This window comes from Heterodontus francisci, chromosome 2 (genome assembly GCF_036365525.1).
Source record: "Heterodontus francisci isolate sHetFra1 chromosome 2, sHetFra1.hap1, whole genome shotgun sequence".
In the NCBI taxonomy this organism is placed as follows: domain Eukaryota; kingdom Metazoa; phylum Chordata; class Chondrichthyes; order Heterodontiformes; family Heterodontidae; genus Heterodontus; species Heterodontus francisci.
The window spans coordinates 40,230,532-40,251,653 of NC_090372.1; the positions used below are offsets into that span (position 1 = coordinate 40,230,532).

Sequence of the window (21,122 nt, forward strand, 5' to 3'; positions counted from 1 at the left end):
AAATACAAACAAATGCAATCACACAGGTCAGTTAACACAGTTTTAAAAAAAAGTACATTTATATGGTGTTTTTCAGGACCTCAGGACGGCCCGAAGCTCTACCAATGAAGCACTTTCTGACGTGCAAGTCAGTTGTGATGTGAAATGACAGATAACATTTCAGCAGAAACTTAATCCTTTCCTCTATAGCTGTGTTGTGTTTCCAATACTTTGTTTTAGATTGGCAACACAGTACAGATTTTTTTGAAGTACAACTCTGATTTTAGTCTAGAAATCTTTTGAATACACGAATTATCCTTACAGTGAGCGAAACACACACTATACATTTTAAACAAGATACACAAGCCCCAGTCATGTTCCGAAGAAGGGTCACTGACCCGAAACGTTAACTCTGCTTCTCTTTTTACAGATGCTGCCAGACCTGCTGAGTGGTTCCAGCATTTCTTGTTTTTATTTCAGATTTCCAGCATCCGCAGTATTTTGCTTTTATTACCCCAGTCATGTCTGTTTGGTTGTTAACTCCCACCCACCAACCAACCAACCCCACAGAAGTGAACAGCTCACTAATGATTCATTAATAATGAACCGTCAGCACAGACTCTTTAACCATCTGGTTCCGATAAGGTAGAAAGGCTCGCTGACTCATTCAAGCTAAAAGTCAAGGCGCAGTCGGTGGTCACGACAATGAAGTTTTCCGAAACCCCTTTCCTCATTCGGCCACATCACAGGCCCCATACTGCTCACTTTATTTTCCCGGGGGGAGGGAGGAGGCGGGGAGGAGGTGAGCCGGCGCATGCGCTTCCTTCTGCTTCCCCTGATGCTTTGCGGCTCGTTTGTTCGGTGGAGCCAATGGCAGCGTCGGGTTGCAGGATGACGCGAGCTGGCGTACGCTTTGCTTTTGCGCGCATTTCGTGCGTTGAGGAGAAACCCCTGGAGGGAAGGCTCTTGCGTGCGTGTAATGGTCTGTGGAAGTGCGTGCGGCGGGAGGTGGAGGCGGACTGAAGGCGGAGCGCCCGTGACGTTGGTGCGTGGAAACCCCCACCACCCCCCTCCCGGACACGGCTGCTAGGAGATAGAGAGCGGCGCGAGCGGCTGGCAGGCAGACAGACAGATTCAGACATGGCGGCGGCGACAGGAGGAGGAGGAGGTAAAATCCGAAACAAGAGACACCATATCATCAGCAAACCGTACGCGAAGAACCAGGTAATTTAAAAAAAATACAGCCGCGGGATCGGTTAATAAAGTAGCAGGAGGAGGTGGCGCGAGCCCCGCTTTCGGCTGAGGCGGTGTGCGCGAGCCGCGGCCTAGTGCAGGCTTGGACGGCCTGAGCCGCTATCAACCGGGCCCGCCCGGTGAAAGCAGGCCAGAGAAGGGAGATGAAGGTGCAATCGAAGAATGGGTAATTGCTGCTGGATCCTTCTCTCTCTCCCCCCCCCGGGTTTATTTCATAGTGTTTACTTATTATAAATGCTGTTAATGCGCTTCCCGTTGGCTCATTGCTCGCTTCCGGTGGCCCCGACTGCTTTCTGATCGCTAGTGGTAAGAGCTTTTTTCTCTTTCTGTCTCTCTTTCTTCACGGACCCGAGTTTGCTCCCCCTCCAATCTCCTGGTCCTGTTCTGATTCTCTCTTAACAGGCCCTCGGTTCATCCCCGGTTTTTCAGCCCTTACATAGTGCCGCCATAGAGCATTTTGGCGCGGTTTGATCGATTTGTTCCTTTATAGCGTATCTTTCATAACGTTTCTAATTGCTTTTTTTGTCAGACTGTATTTCTTATGGCGCTGCGATTTTTGCCTGTGTTCTTGTCTTTTAAATTTTAACCGATGTTTTCTCCTCTGTTCGGGGAACCCAGCTGCGTTTTGACATGCGGACTTGGCACACTGGCTGTATCTGGATTTCCTTTTTAAATTTAGATTTTTACAATGCATAAGTCGGCCAATTTACTTTTTGAATTTTGGCCAGTACGTTGATCGTGGAACTTGCATTCCTAAATTGGTTTTAAATGATTTATACTTAAATCTGCGTGATTGTCACTTTAAAAATTTTTTTGTTTACAATATAGATCTTTGCGCTCAAAAAACTTTGGTCTTGAAAATGTGTTACCTATCCAGTATTAGAGGTGCTTAGAGATTAAAGTTTTTGGACTTCAGTTTCTGAATGCAACAGTTGAACAGGCAGTTGTTCTTCTATATTGTTGTGAACAACGACCTTGGATTGCTTATAAAAATGAGAGGTACATAATCGGTTCTAATGTATGCTGATGTTAGCCAAAGCTAATTGGCCTTGAGCCCTTCTAGACTCAATGTTACAAGAAATAAAAGACTTGCATTTATATAGCACCTAACACGACTCGCAGACATCTCGCAGCCAGTGAAGTCATTTTGAAGTGTAGTTGCTGCAGCAGCCAATTTGTGCACAGTAAGCTCCCACAAACAGCAATGTGGTAATGGCCAGGTAATCTGTTTTTGTGACATTGCTTGAAAGATAAATATTGGCCGGGACACTGGAGTAACTCCACTGCTATTCTTCGAAGTAGTGCCATAGGATCTTTTGCGCCCACCTGAGAGGGCAGATGGAGCTTCAGTTTAACATCTTATTCGAAAGATGGCATGTCAGACAGTGCAGCAGTCTTTTAGTGCCTTGATTTTTGTGCTCAAGTCCTGGAGTGGGACTTGAACCTGAACCTTGTGACTCAAAGGCATGAGTGCTACCAACTGAGCCAGGGCTGACAGCACCACGTTAACATTTTTTGATGTCTGGAAAGAATTTCATTTGTTTAACTTAAAATCAATGTGTATATTTATTTTTAATGTATGTAATTGGTCTGCATGTGCTGCATCTATAAGGTGTGTAGCTATGCTCAACTTTGAGGATTACGGTTATTCTTGCTACATACACTGTCTATGCAGTTAAACCTCACCGTGTACTTTATCTTTTGTTTATATGCCACCATCCCTATCTATTACTGTTGCAAACTTTTCATTTTTTTTCTTCTGTTTTCACTCATGTCTCAGTTCATCTGCCACTGAAATCCTCATCCACGCCTTCGTTACCTCTCGGCTTGACTATTCCAATACTCCTGGCTGGTCTCCCACATTCTGCTATCCATAAACTTGAGGTCATCCAAAACTCCACTGCCCATGTCTTAATTCGCATCAAGTCTCATTCACCTATCACCCCTCTGCTTGCTGATCTACAGTGTGTCCGGTAAAGCAATGTCTTGATTTTCAAATTCTCATCCTTGTTTTTAAATCCTTCCATGGTTTCACCTCTCCCTATCTGTGTATCTCCACCCCAACAGCCTTCCAAGATATTTGCACTCCTCTAATTCTGGTCTCGTGCATCCCCAATTTTAATTGCTCCACCATTGGTGGCCACACCTTCAGTTGTCTTGACCCTAAGCTCTGGAATACCCCCCCTATGCTCTCCACCTTGTTATACTGCAAGAAACTCCTTAAAACCTACCTCTTTGACCAAGCTTTTGGTCATCTGACCAAATACCTCCATATGTGGCTCGGTGTCATATTTTGCTTTATATTGCTCCTGTGAAATACCTTGGGATGTTTTATTATGTTAAAGGTGCTATATAAATTTAGCTTGTTGCTGTTTCTTGCTCTTCGTTTGATCATTGGTAGACCTACCCATTGACTGTTTGCACTGGTACACTGCAAGTTCTTTATGCAGATGCAGAACAATGTTTTTAAAATTGAGTTTGCAAGTAACCATACAACAGCCTGTATTTGTGTAGTGCCTTTAACATAGTAAAGCATCCCAAAGTGCTTCACAGGAGTGTTATCAGATAAAATTTAACACCCCCACATAAGGAGATAATACTATGGATGATGAAAAGCTTATTTGAAGAGAGGGGTTTTAAGGTGCACCTTTGAGGAGAGAAGTGTATGGAGGGAATTCCAGAGACTGGGGCCTAGAGTGCTCAAGACACCACTGGTAGGGTGAAGGAAATCAGGAGTGCACAAAGTTCCTAAAATTCAAGTCCTAAGTGAATTGGACGATTCTTGCTTTGTTCCATTCAACTACATGATCATAGCCAGAATATCTCCAGCGATGGCTTCTCTTCCCACAGTATTACACCATTGTCCACTGAGGATCTATCCATGGCTACCTCCCTTTTCTGATCTGCATGTTGCCTCGTGGCAATATCATCCACAGATTTTGGGTTCAGCTTCCAAACGTTTGCTGACAACACCCAGTTCTACCTTTAACAATGCCTTTTTCGACTATTTTACTACTTTTGTATCGCCAGACAGCATGTCTTAGATGAGCCACAACTTCCTCCAGCTGAATGTTGGTAGGACTGAAGCCATTGTCTTGGGCCTCCAGTTCAAACTCGATCCCCAGGCAGTGATTCTGTTCACCATCCACTGACTGAGCCAGACTAATTGCAACCTTGGCATCCTCTTCAAATCTGAATTGAGATCCTGGCTACAAATCTTTACATCATAGAGACCGCCTACATCCACTTCTGTAATATAATCTGCCTTTGTATCAACATTTCTGCTGCTGAAACTCATCTGTCTTTGTCACCTTTATTCCAATGCATCTAAGCCTGCTCCTCATTCTTTGCTCTGCATAAATTTACTTCATCAAAACTGCCTTTCGTATCCTACCCTGTCCTTTAGTCAGTCTCACCCATCATTCCTGTGCCTGCTCCTGATCTTCCAGTACCTCAAATTTAAAACTTTCGTCTATAAATCACTTTTACAGCCTCACTCGTTGACTGAAACCTCCTCCGGCCCTACACCCTCCCCCACCCAAGTTCTCCATTCCTCTGAACTGGATTCTTGTGCATAGCCCCCTTTGTCTCACCTTTGGCAGCTGTGCCTTCAGTTGCCTAGGCCTCATGCTCTGCCAGTCCCTCCCTGAATATCTCCACCCTCTTTAAGATGTTGCTTAAAAACCCACCTCTTGGGCCATTGCTGCTTCTTTGGCTTAGAATTCATTTTGATTTATGAAGTGTCTTGTGATTTAACGTTAAAAGTGCAGCATACGGCAAGTTGATTTTTTTTCTGCATTATAGGTGATATTTTTATTGAGTACCATAGGTGGTGGGCTCAGGGCTATACTTCATAAGATAGGTATAGATGAGGTTCATCTTGGATCATTCCTACAAAAGGACTTTCCAGTCTCTCCATTGCAGCATGCCTTACCTGGAAGCCTTATTTTATGTGTTAATCATTTCGTGAGCTTTCCGTCCTAAATTGGTTTTACTAGTTTGAACCTGTGCCCCCTTGTGCTGTAATCATAATTTAGTTTGAAATCATGTTCTGGGTTGGCTTTTCTATACTATTTACTGTATACTTTAAGTTCACCCCTTGGTTATTCCAGTCAAGGCTGAAAAGCCTCATTTTCTCAAGATGCTTCCACAGTTGAATCCCCCGGGGATTACTTGACATCTAGCATGGTTTTTAAAAGCCCAGAATGTTTAGGAGAGCAAAGAGTGATGGAAATACACAAGTTCAGGTTTGTGGAAACAATGAGTTAAAGTAGGAAATGGTGTAATGAGTATAAAACAGAGGATGTAAGGAGGAAGAAAAGCATGTAGCACAACTTACCTGGGGTTTGGAAGAAATGAGAGGAGCATTTGTTGACCAGACACCATATTAATAGTATTGTCGCTGGGACATTTAACAGTATAATGCTAACGGTGTCAAGTTTCCATATATATGTTAAGCAAGTCTGGTGACATAAATACTTTGTTTTTTAAAAAGAAACAGCAGTCAAAGGTTATGACAGTGGTTAGAGAAGTGGTGAGGGACAAAGAGCTGTTTATAGCAGTTGATTCTAACCAGTTTAACAATCTTTACTTAACGCACGACTTGAGATGCTGTTTTTAATATTGGTAAGATGGTCCTTTTTAAAAACAAGCATGAGCACATCAATTAATGATTGAAATTGGCACTCTTCTTGATACTTATCCTGTTACAAACAGGAGAATGTACTTATTGACTTAAAGATGGGTACAGACGGCGAAGAAATCAATTGAATTGTTCATGAACCTATCGGGAGGAAAAACCAAATCCCAAAGTAGTATACATTTTGAACTTTTTTTTAAGAGAATTAATGGGTGACTTTTCTTTAAAATGCATGAAATAAATAAACACTGACCCTCTCCCCTACCCTCGCTCTCCTCTTCACCCCCCCCCCACCCCAAACCCCCAAACAAAATCCCATTTTATGAATCCTATCTGCTTATATTTGTTCAGGGAGTTCGAGAGATGTTAAAGCTCACCTCCTATCCCATTGTGGAACTTTTTATCTAAATAGAAAATATTAATGTGGCTGCTTCACTCTCAGGATATTTGCACTGGCTTTTTTATATGAAATTCTAGAGTGCTCTCCAGTTTTATTTAGATCTGTCCTAAGTAGCTGTGTAATCTGATGTAAGGGCAGTAGTATCTGTGCTTATTTTATTGCTATATTTACTCTTACACTTAATGTGATGATGTGATTGAAGTTTCTTTTGCGCAGTTTTGTCCTCATGAAGGTAAAACAGTTGTAGAGTTGGAAAATGGCATGCTTATCCATTTATGACACTCAATAACTGTATTGAACTCTAAATCAGGTGTTGCGCTGAGCAGGTATCAAATTAATTTAGCTTGAGTTTTATCCAGCATTATTTAAATTACTTTTTGGAAGGGATGGTGGACACCCTTTTACAATGTTTCACAGGCACTTTTTGGGTTTTGTTTCAGAAATGAGGGCATAGCAGAATCTGTATTGAATCTGGTATATCAGAATGAGAAGGGAAATGATCATCGATTCTGAATCTTTCTTGTTGCAATTAATGCTAGAATGGTGGCAGCACTGAAATTTGTTTCTTGTCCTCATTTCAAAATATTACGTACCATAGGTTGTATTTTGAGGCTTACTAAATGATCTTTTGTGAACAGATATCACAAACAAATATAACAAAGACACCACTTTTCACTGAATATTAGAAGTTTGCATTGAAGGCTTTCAGTAATATGTTACTGATTCCAATTATGTTCCTTGTATTGTTCTATACTTATCACAAAGGCCTAAATGGGAACACCTTCTCCAGCATTTGTTTGGCCACTTTTTGTTTATAACTTGTTTTTTTTTACAAGTTTTTCCACTTTTGTCTTTGACTACTACATGATCCTCGGTCAAAAGGATGAACCACATTAGCCTCCTGCCTCCCACCCCTTTGCGTTTGAATACTTTGGAGTTACGAATGCAAACCTATGCCTTGCCACTCTAGCTGAGTGTGTTAGAACATCAAATCGGTTACACTACTGGTTTCATTCAAATATTCATCCTTGTGAAAATCTGACTAGTCATCTCAGTTTGTATGTGTGTATATTATGGGTAAATACAAAAATGTCATTTAGGCTTTTGACAAACTAATGGTTCCTTTCTAAAAAAGGAACTATATTCTCTTGAAATGCCACATTACTTAATACAAAGACCATTGTGCACTTAGTTGTATGTCTTAATACTTCAAAATTTGTCAAACATTTAGTGTAGAAACTTGTATGGGTTGTATTCACTATGTCACTTGACGTACTGATTAGCAATTTATAGGTAAACACTAAAACAAGAAAGGAATGAGACATGATTAAGTATAGAAATTACTAGCATGGTGATGTAGCAAGGCAATTGCCCTCTCACCGTTGTCCTGACAGCCATTATACTTTTCTCTTGGAGCAAAATTGTTTCCTAGATGTATTAGATTGTGCAATTGGACTAATTCTGACTAGTTCCATCACAAGTTATTATTAGGCTCTTGGTTCTGGTTCTGAGACTACTTCTATTCATAACAACTTGAAATGCTTGCTTAACTTTGTGTTTTACTTTGTCTTGTGTTTTTAATAGGGCGGTGCTCCTGAACACGCAGTACTAAATTCCCATGGCCTGTAAAATGTTAATTGGGAGTTTTTGATGACACCGACAAAGAATAGCACAGCACATTCATAATTATTGAAGGCTACTAAGCTATTCTTGCAAAGGGAACAAATGTAGATAAGGGTATTGACTTTATCTTCAACAGTTCTTTGCTTGTCATTCACTGGGTTGTTCATGTCAAATATAAAAATGTAATACTCAAATCATGAAGATATTTATAGTGTATTTTGTTGAAATCCCACTTCAGATGGGCACTTTGCTCTTTATACAGCCCACAGTGATGTTGCCTCCACAAATAATTTTTCATATTTACGGTTTTGGTGAAGCCACGTTTGTAATGGCACCTTGTCTGCAAAAGAATATTGATGCATTGCAGAGCATTTTCAGAAAAACAAGAATGATGATGTTTGGAGTTTGTGATTTATGTTCGGGCAGGCTGCAGCTACCAACCAGCTGACGAATGCTAGACAGAACACTCAGTATTGGCACTTGAGGCAGCCCCCAAAAGGAACTGACATGTACGGAGGAAGTTCGAGGTTTTAGGCCTGTCAAACAACACTACGCACAAGGAATTTCAAGAATAAATCAATTGGAAACTACAGGAACGGATGGTCACACCATCAAGCAATGTCCAAGGTGATTGGCAATAAATGAAATACAGTATCACTCGTATATGCCAAGAAATCCTTGGACACATCACTAAAAGAAACCAAGACTGGTTTGATGAGAGCAATACAGAAATACGTAAACTCATCAATTGTGAATGCAAAGCATTCCAAACCTGGTAACAGGACCCAAATTCAACAGAAAAGAAGTTTGCTTGCCAGGCAGTCCAGAGTTGATGTTCAAAGAAGATCCTGTGATTTGAAGAACAAATGGTGGATAGAGAAGACTGAGGAAATTCAACTCTTTGCTGACATACATCACACATACGCAGTTTTCAAGGCAACCAAAGAAATCTATGGACCCTCAACACGTGAACCAACACAAGTAAGATCCAAAATAGCAAGACTCTCAAAGACATAGACAATATCAACACCCACTTAACAGAGCACTTTGTAGCACTACTCAATCAGAACTTCATGGTGGACATGCACCTGCTGGAGAACCTCCTACAGCGTAAATCAGAAATGAGCTGGACGATGATCCTACGTTCAACGAAGTGATAACTGAGGTCAACCAAATGAACAACGACAATGCTTCTGTCCCTGGCCACATCCCTGCGGAAGTACAGAAACACGGAGGAGACATATTGATCTCTCGAATACATGCCCCATTTGTGAAGCTGTGGCAGAATGAAGAAATTACAAGTGACCTTTGAGATGCCATGGTGATCAGAAATAAAGGAGACATCAAAATGTTGCAACTACAGGGGAATAGCATTGCTCTCAACTGTTGACAAAGTCTTAGCTAGGATACTTCTTAATCCCTCTCGCCAATTGCAGGGGGTGTTTCTTCCAGAATTCCGGTGCGGCTTCTGTCCTGCAGAAAAACTGCCAACGTGATCTTCACAACATGCCAACTTCAAGAAAAGTGCAGAGAGCAGAACATTCTTTTGACCTGGTGAATCAAACTGCCCCTTGAAAGATGCTATAGTGATATGGATGCCCAGCTAAGTTCACAAACATCATCTGTCTCCTAAATGATAATGCAAATAACAGTGCTATGCAATGGCTCCGCCACAGACCCCTTCCCTGTCAAAACAGGTGTCAAACAAGGGTGTGTCATTGCACCAACACTATTCTCAATCTTTCTTGCAGCAAGGCTGCAACTTACTACTGACAGGCTCCCATTCAGTGATTGATTTCAACCGTCTGAAGGCTGAAAGAAAGACAACAACTACTTCTGTAATAAAACTACAGTATGTTGATGACGCACAAGTTGGTGCTCACTCTGAAGAAGAACTACAATAGATAGTTGATGTATTCACCGAAGTTTACAAGAGCGTGGGACCTGCCCTGAACACTAGGATGACCAAAGTCCTCTACCAACCCCTGCCAAATGTATCACATCCAATGCCTTCAATTCAGATTTATAGTGAAGTATTGGAAAATATCTCTTGCTTTCCATATCTTGGAGGCTATCTATTCCAAAAAGCTGGCATTGAAGAGGTGCACCACCAAATCCAGTGTGCAAGCTCAGCCTATAGTAAATTATGTACCTGAGTTTTCAAGAATCGTTCCACCAGACCCGACACTAAACTCAACTCAAAAAGTCTATCGAGCAGTGGTCCTCTCCACACTTTTTCTTTACAGTACTGAAGCTTGGACAACTTGTAGACGCCATGTCAATGTACTAGAACAAGGGTCGCCAACACATTGATCGCGAGCTACCGGTAGCTTACACATGATGTTTGAGTAGCTTGCCGGCTGTGCCTGGAGCAGTTGCTGGAGCTAGACGGCGACAGTCGTGTCAGATCTGCAGCGGGTGAGAAACCGCCGAGTGCAGGAGAGGAATGGATCAGGCGAGTGAGCGGGGAGACTACATAGACATCAGGTGTAGGCCTCAAACCCAAATAAGAAGCTACTGGTCCCGTGTTTGCACCAAGTGGGGCAGCAGCTGCGGGGCTTCTCCTGGTGACAGGCCTAGGTTAACGGCCCCCAGCTTTCCAGCTCTTGCAGGAACTAAGGATTAATAAAATGTAACATCAAACCCCAAAACTTTAACGGAAACTTAGTTCAATTATAAAGGGACCTGGGGGAGGGGAGGGAGGAAGCTTCTGGGACTCAGGACAGGGCAGGAGGACACCCTCCCCCCGCCCCCCACCCCACTTCCTGGTTCCACAAAGACTCCCTTTGGACTGTGCCATACCTAGGCAGGACTGGCTTAAGATGCTGGAAATTGCAGGCTGCTAGGTTGCGCTGTGGACTGGGGGCACTGAGGGTTTGAGTGACAGGCTTGCAGGGAATGTCAGGACAGGTACAGCCACTGGTCCCCTTTTTCTCCTAGGATGTTTTACTGGAGTAGTGTTGGTGAGCATTTCTAAACTGTTAACTCCCTATCCTGGTAAGCTAAGTGGATTGTAGGTTGCTGTGAGTGTTGGGCTACTTTGCCTCTCCTCATTCTTCCTCCTTCTCCCACTCCCAGTTCTTGGCTTCAGGTTCTGGCAGCTCAATGTGCCTGAAATGTTAACCCTGTTTCTTTCTCCACAGATGCTGCCTGACCTGATTTATTTCTGGCATGTTCTCATTTTATCTGATTTCTGGCATCCGCGGTATTTTGCTTGTTTTATTGCAGGCATTGCTCACAAAACTGGGAAAGGCGTCCGCTGCTATGTCCAATTGGCCAAGGAAGTGTGGGAAAATGGCGCACTGACACAGAACACAAAAGTCCAAGTGTATCAAGCCTGTGTCCTCAGTACCTTGCTCTACGGCAGCGAGGCCTGGACAACGTATGTCAGCCAAGAGCAATGTCTAAATTCATTCAATTTTCGCTACCTCCGGAGAATCCTTGGCATCAGGTGGCAGGACCGTATCTCCAATGCAGAAGTCCTCGAGGCGGCCAACATCCCCAGCATATACACCCTACTGAGCCAGTGGCGCTTGAGACGGCTTGGCCATGTGAGCCGCATGGAAGGTGGTCGGATCCCCAAGGACACATTGTACAGCGAGCTCGCCACTGGTATCAGACCCACCGACCGTCCATGTCTCTGCTTTAAAGACGTCTGCAAACGCGACATGAAGTCGTGTGACATTGGCCACAAGTCGTGGGAGTCAGTTGCCAGTGATCGCCAGAGCTGGCGGACAGCCATAAAGGTGGGGCTAAAGAGTGGCGAGTCGAAGAGACTTGGCTGTTGGCAGGAAAAAAGACAGAAGCGCAAGGGGAGAGCCAACTGTGTAACAGCCCCGACAACCAATTTTATCTGCAGCACCTGTGGAAGAGTCTGTCACTCTAGAATTGGCCTTTATAGCCACTCCAGGTGCTGTTTCACAAACCACCTCTAGGCACTTACCCATTGTCTCTCGAGACAAGGAGGCCAAAGAATAGAGCTTTTTTTTTAAGAGATACAGCACTGAAACAGGCCCTTCGGTCCACCGAGTCTGTGCCGACCATCAACCACCCATTTATACTAATCCTAAACTAATTCCATATTCCTACCACATCCCCACCAGTCCCTATATTTCCCTACCACCTACCTATCCTAGGGGTAATTTATAATGGCCAATTTACCTATCAACCTGATAGGTGGGAGGAAACCGGAGCACCCGGAGGAAACCCACGCAGACACAGGGAGAACTTGCAAACTCCACACAGGCAGTACCCGGAATGGAACCCGGGTCGCTGGAGCTGTGAGGCTGCGGTGCTAGCCACTGTGCCGCTCTCTCAAAACTGAGTCGAGAACTGAGTTTGTATCAGGATCCCTGGCTGCCTCTGTAGGTTTTTTTTTGTTGCATCATTTTGAGCTGGAGTACAGATGAAGGTAAAACTGCTGGGTTTAACCCCAAGTATTTTTGAGCCCAGTCGGGCCCAATAGTTTCCGATGTGAGACTGTCAGGAAAGGTAGGTTCCAGGGGAGATGACTTTGCTAAACAGACAGCAACCACTTAGTGAAGGTCCGGCTGGGCTTCTAGATACCAGCAGGTTCACTGATCTCTTGACGAGGCTTGCGTGCAGTGTCAAGTATCACATTGAAATCAAGTTAAGTTCAGTTTTACTTCATATATATAATTACAATAACTGCATAATTAGTTTGCATTTATCTATCCATAATTTTTACTATATATGTTTCAATGCCTCATGATATCTTACATTTGTCGGAAGTAGCTCTCACTAAAAAGGTTGGTGACACCTGCACTAGAACAATATCAATGCCGTCTTAGAAGGATTTTACGAATCAAGTGGATGGACAAAAGAACAAATATGAGCTTCCTCCAAGTCCACAGATATGCTAAGTGTGGAGGCCATGATAATCTCATTAGCTGAGATGGATGGGACATGGCAGAATGCCCAACTCAAGATTGCCCAAAGAGGTGCTCTACTCAGCTATGCCAGGGAGCCCGTTTACACGGGAGCCAAAGTAAACATTTCAAAGACAATCTCAAAGCCTCCGTGAGGGTCTGCTATTAACATTTATACATAGGAAGCAGATACCCAATTGTGACCAAAATGTGTTCCTTCATCAAAAATGGTGTCAAGACCTTCCAATCAACAAGAGCAACCTCAGAGAGAGTGGCGAGAGAGACGGAAAGAGAGGGCAGCTACTCGAGCCAACAATCCGCTACCAGCCAGTACCGATGCCCTCATGGTGGGAGAGTCTGCAAGGCTAAGATAGGGCTCATAAACCATCTGCGAACCCACAGCCAACACTGACATCTCACTTCCACCCAGCATCTGCAAGGAAGAATCATCCTCGACACGAATTGCCGATGCTGTTGATGAAGCTGAGATACAATCTAGATTTTTAAAATAGAGAGGAGTGGATAATATAGATGCAAGCAGTGCAGAGTACGAGATGAGTATCTTATTAGGATTGAATTAAAGTCTGCAGACATAAGTACAGGTAATCATTGAATATAGTTTAAAATATGATAGTTCCTGAGCCTCTGGGAATTCGTGATGTCACATCAAAGATAGCAGTTAATCTATTAATTTGTGAGTATATTAATAATCAATTCGCTTGATTTATCTGTGTGGGGAGGGGGTGGGGAACAGAAAGCAAGTTTGCAGAACTTCTCGAGGTTTAAGTTGAATGAATTCTACTGTAAAATGGGTTGCACCTGTACTTGCATTCTTGTGTTAATCTTTCAACTATCTGTTGTATATATGGGCTTCCAATTTTGTGTATGTGTACCTTTTCAAAAGGCATTGGATAAAATACGATATAATAGTCTTGTTAGTAAAATTCAAGCCCATGGGATTCAAGAGGTAGCAGGAGTGCAGATTCAGTATTGGTTAAGAGATGGGAAGCACAGAGTAATGGTTAATTGTTCTCCAGATTGGAGGGAAGTATATATTGGTATTCCCCCAGAGATCGCTATTAGGATCATTGCTCTTTTTGATAAACTGGACTCGGGTATACAGAGCATAACTTCCAAGTTTGCAGATGATGCAAAACTCGGGAATGCAATCAACGGTGAGGAGGTTAATAGCACACTTCAGGACAGAGAAGCAATTTTACACAGCGAACTGTGAAGTAATGTTTTTTGGTAGGAAGAATGAGGAGAGATAATATAAACAAAATGGTACAATTTCAAAAGGGGTGCAAGAGCAAAGACCTGGGGTGTATGTAGAAAAATCTTTGAAGGTGGCAGGACAAGTTGAAAAGGCTTTTTTCAAAATAAGGTATGCAGGATTCTTGCCTTTATAAACAGACATGATGTACAGAAGCAAGGAAATTGTGGTAAACCTTTATAAATCACTGCTTAGGCATCAGCTACAGTATTGTGCCCATTTTTGAACACTGCACTTTCGAAATAATGTCATGGCCTGAGAGAGGGTACAGCGAAGATTTGCTGAAATGGTACCAGAAATGTAAAACTTAAAAATTACTTGGAGAGACTAGAGAAGCTGGGTAGCTCTCTTTAAAATAGAGGAAGTTAAGGGAGGATTTAATAGAGGTGTTCAAAATCGTGATTGATTTTGATCAAGTAAATAAGGAGAAACTGTGTCCAGTAGCTAAAGGATCAGTAACTGGAAGACACAGATTTGACATAATTAGCAAAGGAACCAGAAGCGGGGCAAAAAGAATATTTTTACATGGTGAGTTATGATCTGGAATGCCCTGTCTGAAAGGGCGGTGGAAGCAGATTCAGTTACTTTCAAAGGGGAATTGAATGTATCCTTGAGGGGAATAATATTCAGTGTTGTGGGGCAAGGGCAGAGACAAAGAAGTGGTACAGGGGCATTGAGTTGAATGTCCTCCGATGTTGTATGATTCTAATTCTGTGATCTGTTCCTGTCTTGGAACATGTTACTCTTTTCTTACTGAATGTGAGAATATCAGTGGAAATAACAAGGCATTTGAAACTTCAGATGTTAGTATTTTCAGCTCAAACCGATTGCAATTATTAAATTCTGACAAACCATAGTGTGTTAAATATCTTAACTTGGGAGGTTAAGTGTATGCATGCATAATTATCTTAAGAGATCATAAGAAATAGGGGTAGGAGTAGGCCATTCAGCCCTTGAGCTGATCTGATTGTGGCCTCAACTCCACTTCCCTGCTGTCCGCCATAACACTTGACTCCCCTGATTTTCAGTCACCCTCACTTGCTCGGATCAATACTGTCTCTCTCTTCTATTCGATCCAGTGATTGGTCTTTCAGCTATCAACTTGTGTAGGATTGTCGACAAATAGTTAAACTTGGAGCAGAGAACCCGAATAAGAAGTTGAAGCGCTTGTCAAAAGGAAGAAGGCGGCTTATGTTAGGATGAGACGTGAAGGCTCAGTTAGGGCGCTTGAGAGTTACAAGCTAGCCAGGAAGGATCTAAAGGGAGAGCTAAGAAGAGCAAGGAGAGGACACGAGAAGTCATTGGTGGATAGGATCAAGGAAAACCCTAAGGCTTTCTATAGGTATATCAGGAATAAAAGAATGACTAGAGTTAGATTAGGGCCAATCAAGGATAGTAGTGGGAAGTTGTGTGTGGAATCAGAGGAGATAGGGGAAGCGTTAAATGAATATTTTTGTCAGTATTTACAGTAGAGAAAGAAAATGTTGTCGAGAATACTGAGATTCAGACTACTAGGCTAGATGGGATTGAGGTTCACAAGGAGGAGGTGTTAGCAATTTTGGAAAGTGTGAAAATAGATAAGTCCCCTGGGCCAGATGGGATTTATCCTAGGATTCTCTGGGAAGCCAGGGAGGAGATTGCAGAGCCTTTGTCCTTGATCTTTATGTCGTCATTGTCGACAGGAATAGTGCCGGAAGACTGGAGGATAGCAAATGTTGTCCCCTTGTTCAAGAAGGGGAGTAGAGACAGCCCTGGTAATTATAGACCTGTGAGCCTTACTTCGGTTGTGGGTAAAATGTTGGAAAAGGTTATAAGAGACAGGATTTATAATCATCTTGAAAAGAATAAGTTCATTAGTGATAGTCAGCACGGTTTTGTGAAGAGTAGGTCGTGCCTCACAAACCTTATTGAGTTTTTTGAGAAGGTGACCAAACAGGTGGATGAGGGTAAAGCCGTGGATGTGGTGTATATGGATTTCAGTAAGGCGTTTGATAAGGTTCTCCACGGTAGGCTATTGCAGAAAATATGGAAGTATAGGGTTGAAGGTGATTTAGAGCTTTGGATCAGAAATTGGCTAGCTGAAAGAAGACAGAGGGTGGTGGTTGATGGCAAATGTTCATCCTGGAGTTTAGTTACTAGTGGTGTACCACAAGGATCAGTTTTGGGGCCACTGCTGTTTGTCATTTTTATAAATGACCTGGAAGAGGGTGTAGAAGGGTGGGTTAGTAAATTTGCGGATGACACGAAGGTCGGTGGAGTTGTGGATAGTGTCGAAGGGTGTTGTAGGGTACAGAGGGACATAGATAGGCTGCAGAGCTGTGCTGAGAGATGGCAAATGGAGTTTAATGCGGAAAAGTGTGAGGTAATTCACTTTGGAAGGAGTAACAGGAATGCAGAGTACTGGGCTAATGGGAAGATTCTTGGTAGTGTAGATGAGCAGAGAGATCTTGGTGTCCAGGTACATAAATCCCTGAAAGTTGCCACCCAGGTTAATAGGGCTGTTAAGAAGGCATATGGTGTGTTAGCTTTTATTATTAGGGGGATCGAGTTGCGGAGCCACGAGGTCATGCTGCAGCTGTACGAAACTCTGGTGAGACCGCACCTGGAGTATTGCGTGCAGTTCTGGTCACCGCATTATAGGAAGGATGTGGAAGCTTTGGAAAGTGTGCAGAGGAGATTTACTAGGATGTTGCCTGGTATGGAGGGAAGGTCTTACGAGGAAAGGCTGAGGGACTTGAGGTTGTTTTCGTTAGAGAGAAGGAGGAGGAGAGGTGACTTAATAGAGACATATAAGATAATCAGGGTGGATAGTGAGAGTCTTTTTCCTCGGATGGTGATGGCAAACACGAGGGGACATAGCTTTAAGTTGAGGGGTGATGGATATAGGACAGATGTCAGAGGTAGTTTCTTTACTCAGAGAGTAGTAGGGGCGTGGAACGCCCTGCCTGCAACAGTAGTAGACTCGCCAACTTTAAGGGCATTTAAGTGGTCATTGGATAGACATATGGATGAAAATGGAATAGTGTAAGTCAGATGGTTTCACAGGTCGGCGCAATATCGAAAGCCGAAGGGCCTGTACTGCGCTGTAATGTTCTAATTCTAATTAAGTGTGACTTTGAAACTGAGAGAGAAATTGATTGTTAAATCTAGTATTATTAAAAGAAACTTTGCCCACAGGGAATCATTGGCAGAGTTACGAACACTGTGAAGAATATAGTACCTGGGTGGCTGCAGAAGTACTTTGGGAAGGCTTCTAAGACAGAACCAGCTGAAGCAAGAAGATCGGTAAACAATCATGAAAATGATCCAGTCCTCGTAAATGAGACCCCGCCATTTGATAATGGAAGGCATCAACTCGCACCAACAACCAGCAATACAGCAGGTCAGTTGTACAATTATAAAGCTTATTGTCATGCATTTAAATAGATTATTTGCCATAAATGTTAGTTCTAGATGTGCTTAATGAGTTAGCATGATGGACACAATTAATAAAATGGTTATTTGATTTCCAATACTGTGATATTGCAAAGGAACTAATCTGGTCAGTTAGGATAGCCATCCTTCATAATTGTGTGAAGAATACCCATCCAGTCAGCTTATTAAGAAAAAGAGCTCAGATGACATAATAGTTTAGGTTTGGAACTCCCTTGATTGAAACCTAATCAAACTGTGTTTCTCCCTCGTGCAAGAATCTAATGTTTCATAACTCTGTCAGCTCTAACCTTCATGTTGTTGCGCAGTGCCACAACTGTGGTCCATCACACCTCCTGAATTTTTAAACAGCAGGTTATGGGGCTTAGTGCTACATTATGGTTAGGCCCTCATACCATTAGAATGAAGAGCATGGCACAGTTGAAAGGATGTTTTCTAGAGATCCCCTTTTCAGGGAAGCATACCTTTGGGGAACAAGGAAGGGGGCACTAGCAAAATGCGAGAAGTATTTTTTTTCTCTGCGACAGTGGTAGGCCATTTTGCTGAACACAGGTCCTCCACATTTAGAGAAAACAGCCATTTTTCAGCAGAGAAAGCTACTCAAGTGTTTAAATCTTGCCCTGTCTGATCCATTTGAACATATAGTTTTGTTCTATTACGATTGCACACTTTGATGCTTGTTGGTAAATATCTTTTCCATGTTGCAACTTTAGTAATGTTGCTTGTATTTGAGGTGTGTCTGTTGTCCCTTGGGGACAAGCGACCATAATATGATAGAATTCTTCATCAAGATGGAGAGTGACATAGTTGATTCTGAGACAAGGGTCCTGAATCTTAGAAAAGGAAACTACAAAGGTATGAGGCACGGGTTGGCCATGATGGATTGGGAAACGTTACTTAAAGGGATGGCGGTGGATAGGCAATGGCAAGCATTTAAAGAGCGCATGGATGAACTGCAACAATTGTTTATCCCTGTCTGACGCAAAAGTAAAATGGGAAAGGTAGCCAAACCATGGCTTACAAGGGAAATTAGAGATAGCATTAGATCCAAGGAAGAGGCATATAAATTTGCCAGGAAAAACAACAGACCTGATGATTGGGAGCAGTTTAGAATTCAGCAAAGGGGGACCAAGGGATTGATTAAGTAGGAGAAAGTAGAGTACAAGCGCAAGCTTGCGGGAACATAAAAACTGACTGTAAAAGTTTCTATAGGTATGTGAAGAGAAAAAGATTGGTGAAGACAAGTGTAGGTCCCTTAGGGTCAGAAACAGGGGAATTTATTATGGGGAATGAAGAAATGGCTGACCAACTAAATGCCTACTTTGGTTCTGTCTTCACAAAGGAGGACACAAATATCATCCCAGAAATGTTGGGGAACACAGGGCTTAGTGAGAGAGAGGAACTGAAAGTATTAGTAGAGAAATGGTGTTGGGGAAATTGATGGGATTGAAGGCCGATAAATCCCCAGAGCCTGATGGTATGCATCCCAGAGTACTTAAGAAAGTGGCCCTAGAATTGGTGGTCATCTTCCAAGATTCTATAGACTCTGAAACAGTTCCTACAGATTGGAGGGTAGCTAATGTAACCCCACTATTTAAAAAGGGAGGTAGAGAGAAAGCAGGAAATTATAGACCAGTCAGCCTGACATCGATAGTTGGGAAAATTCTAGAGTCCATTATCAAAGATTTTATTGCAGAGCATTTGGAGAACAGTGGTAGAATCGGGCAGAGTCAGCATGGATTTACGAAAGGGAAATCATGCTTGACAAATCTACTAGAATTCTTCGAGGATGTAACTAGTCGAGTTGATGAGGGGGAGCCAGTGGATGTGGTTTATTTGGACTTTCAGAAGGCTTGCGACAAAGTCCCACATAAGAGATTAGCATGTAAAATTAAAGCGCATGGGATTGGGGGTAGTGAATTGCGATGGATAGAAAATTGGTTGGGGGACAGGAAACAAAGATTAGGGATAATTGGGTCTTTTTCCAAATGGCAGGCAGTAACTAGTGTGGTACCGCAGGGATTGGTGCTAGGATCCCAGCTACTCGCAATATACATTAATGATTTAGATGAAGGAACTAAATGTAATATCTCCAAATTTGCAGATGAGAAAACTGGGTGGGAGGGTGAATTGTGAAGAGGGTGCAGAGAGGCTTCAGGGTGATTTGGACAAGTTGAGTGAGTGGGCTAATGCATGGCAGATGCAGTATAATGTGGATAAATGTGAGGTTATCCACTTTGGTAGCAAAAACAGGAAGGCAGATTATTATCTGAATGGCTATAAACTGAGAGAGGGGAATATGCAGCGAGACCTGGGTGTTCTCGTACATTAGTTGCTGACAGTAAGCATGCAGGCGCAACAGGCGGTAAAAAAGGCAAATGGTATGTTGGCCTTCATAGCGAGAGGATTCGAGTACAGAAGCAGGGATGTTTTGCTGTAATTATACAGGGCCTTGGTGAGGCCACACCTGGAATATTGTGTGCAGTTTTGGTCTCCTTATCTGATGAAGGATGTTCTTGCTATAGAGGGAGTGCAGCAAAGGTTTACCAGACTGATTCCTGGGATGGTGGGACTGATGTATGAGGAGAGATTGAATCGGTTAGGATTATATTCACTGGAATTCAGATGAGTGAGGGGGGATCTCATAGAAACCTATAAAATTCTAATAGGACTTGACAGGGTAGATGCAGGAAGGATGTTCCCGATTGTGGGGGAGTCCAGAACCAGGGGTCTAAGGATACAGGTAAACCTTTCAGGACTGAGATGAGGAGAAATTTCTTCACCCAGAGAGTGGTGAGCCTGTGGAATTCACTACCACAGAAAGCAGTTGAGGCCAAAACATTGTATGTTTTCAAAAAAGAGTTAGATATAGCTGTTGGGTCTAAAGGGATCAAACGGTATGGGGCAAATGTGGGAACAGGCTACTGAAATAGAAGCAAGAAATGCTGGAAATACTCAGCAGGTCTGGCAGCATCTGGAGAGAGAAGCAGAGTTAACGTTTCAGGTCAGTGACCCTTCTTCAGAACAGGCAACTGAGTTGGATGATTAGCCATGATCATAATGAATGGCGGAGCAGGCTCCAAGAGCCGAATGGTCTACTTCTCCTATTTTCTATTTTTCTTTGTTAGTAATTGTTGTGAATGGTCTCTGCACTACCAGACTTAGTGATTGACGCATTCGACAGCTTGATAACACTGTACAAAAATTCTCTTGTTCTGTGCCCTAATGTTTTAAATTTAACCTTGTACCAATGTCCACTTGTTCTAAACTACTTAATATGTGAAAATAGTCTTTTTCTCTGTCTATTCTGTCCCATCCCTTCGTCATGTTAAACACGTAACAAATCACCCTCAATCTCCTCTACTCTGATGAGAACAACCCCACTTTTTCAAGGCTTTCTTTGTATTGTATTTCCTCATACAAGGCAAAGTCCTAGTGAATCTGTACCCTCTTTGTTCCCTCAACATCCTTCCTATGGTGTGAAGCCCCAAGCTGCACCCAATACTCCACAACTATTGTCTTACTAAAGCTCACCATTACAACTCATTTTATATTGTATGCCTCTTGCTGTAAAATCCAGTATTCCATTTTTGTTTTATGTATGGCTTTATCCACTGGAGGTATTACTTTTAA

At 42.7% G+C, this 21,122-nt stretch overlaps 1 protein-coding gene across 1 annotated transcript in view; it reads left to right on the top strand.

The window, feature by feature from the left end:
* Positions 1–942: 942 nt before the first annotated feature.
* nup153 (nucleoporin 153) overlaps positions 943–21,122 on the top strand; it is an 81,439-nt gene continuing 61,259 nt past the window's right edge. The window contains exons 1-2 of the mRNA XM_068057213.1: positions 943–1,203; positions 17,235–17,439. Of these exons, the coding sequence (XP_067913314.1) occupies positions 1,120–1,203; positions 17,235–17,439 (289 nt within the window). The 5' untranslated portion in view covers positions 943–1,119. The remainder of the gene's footprint in view (positions 1,204–17,234; positions 17,440–21,122) is intronic.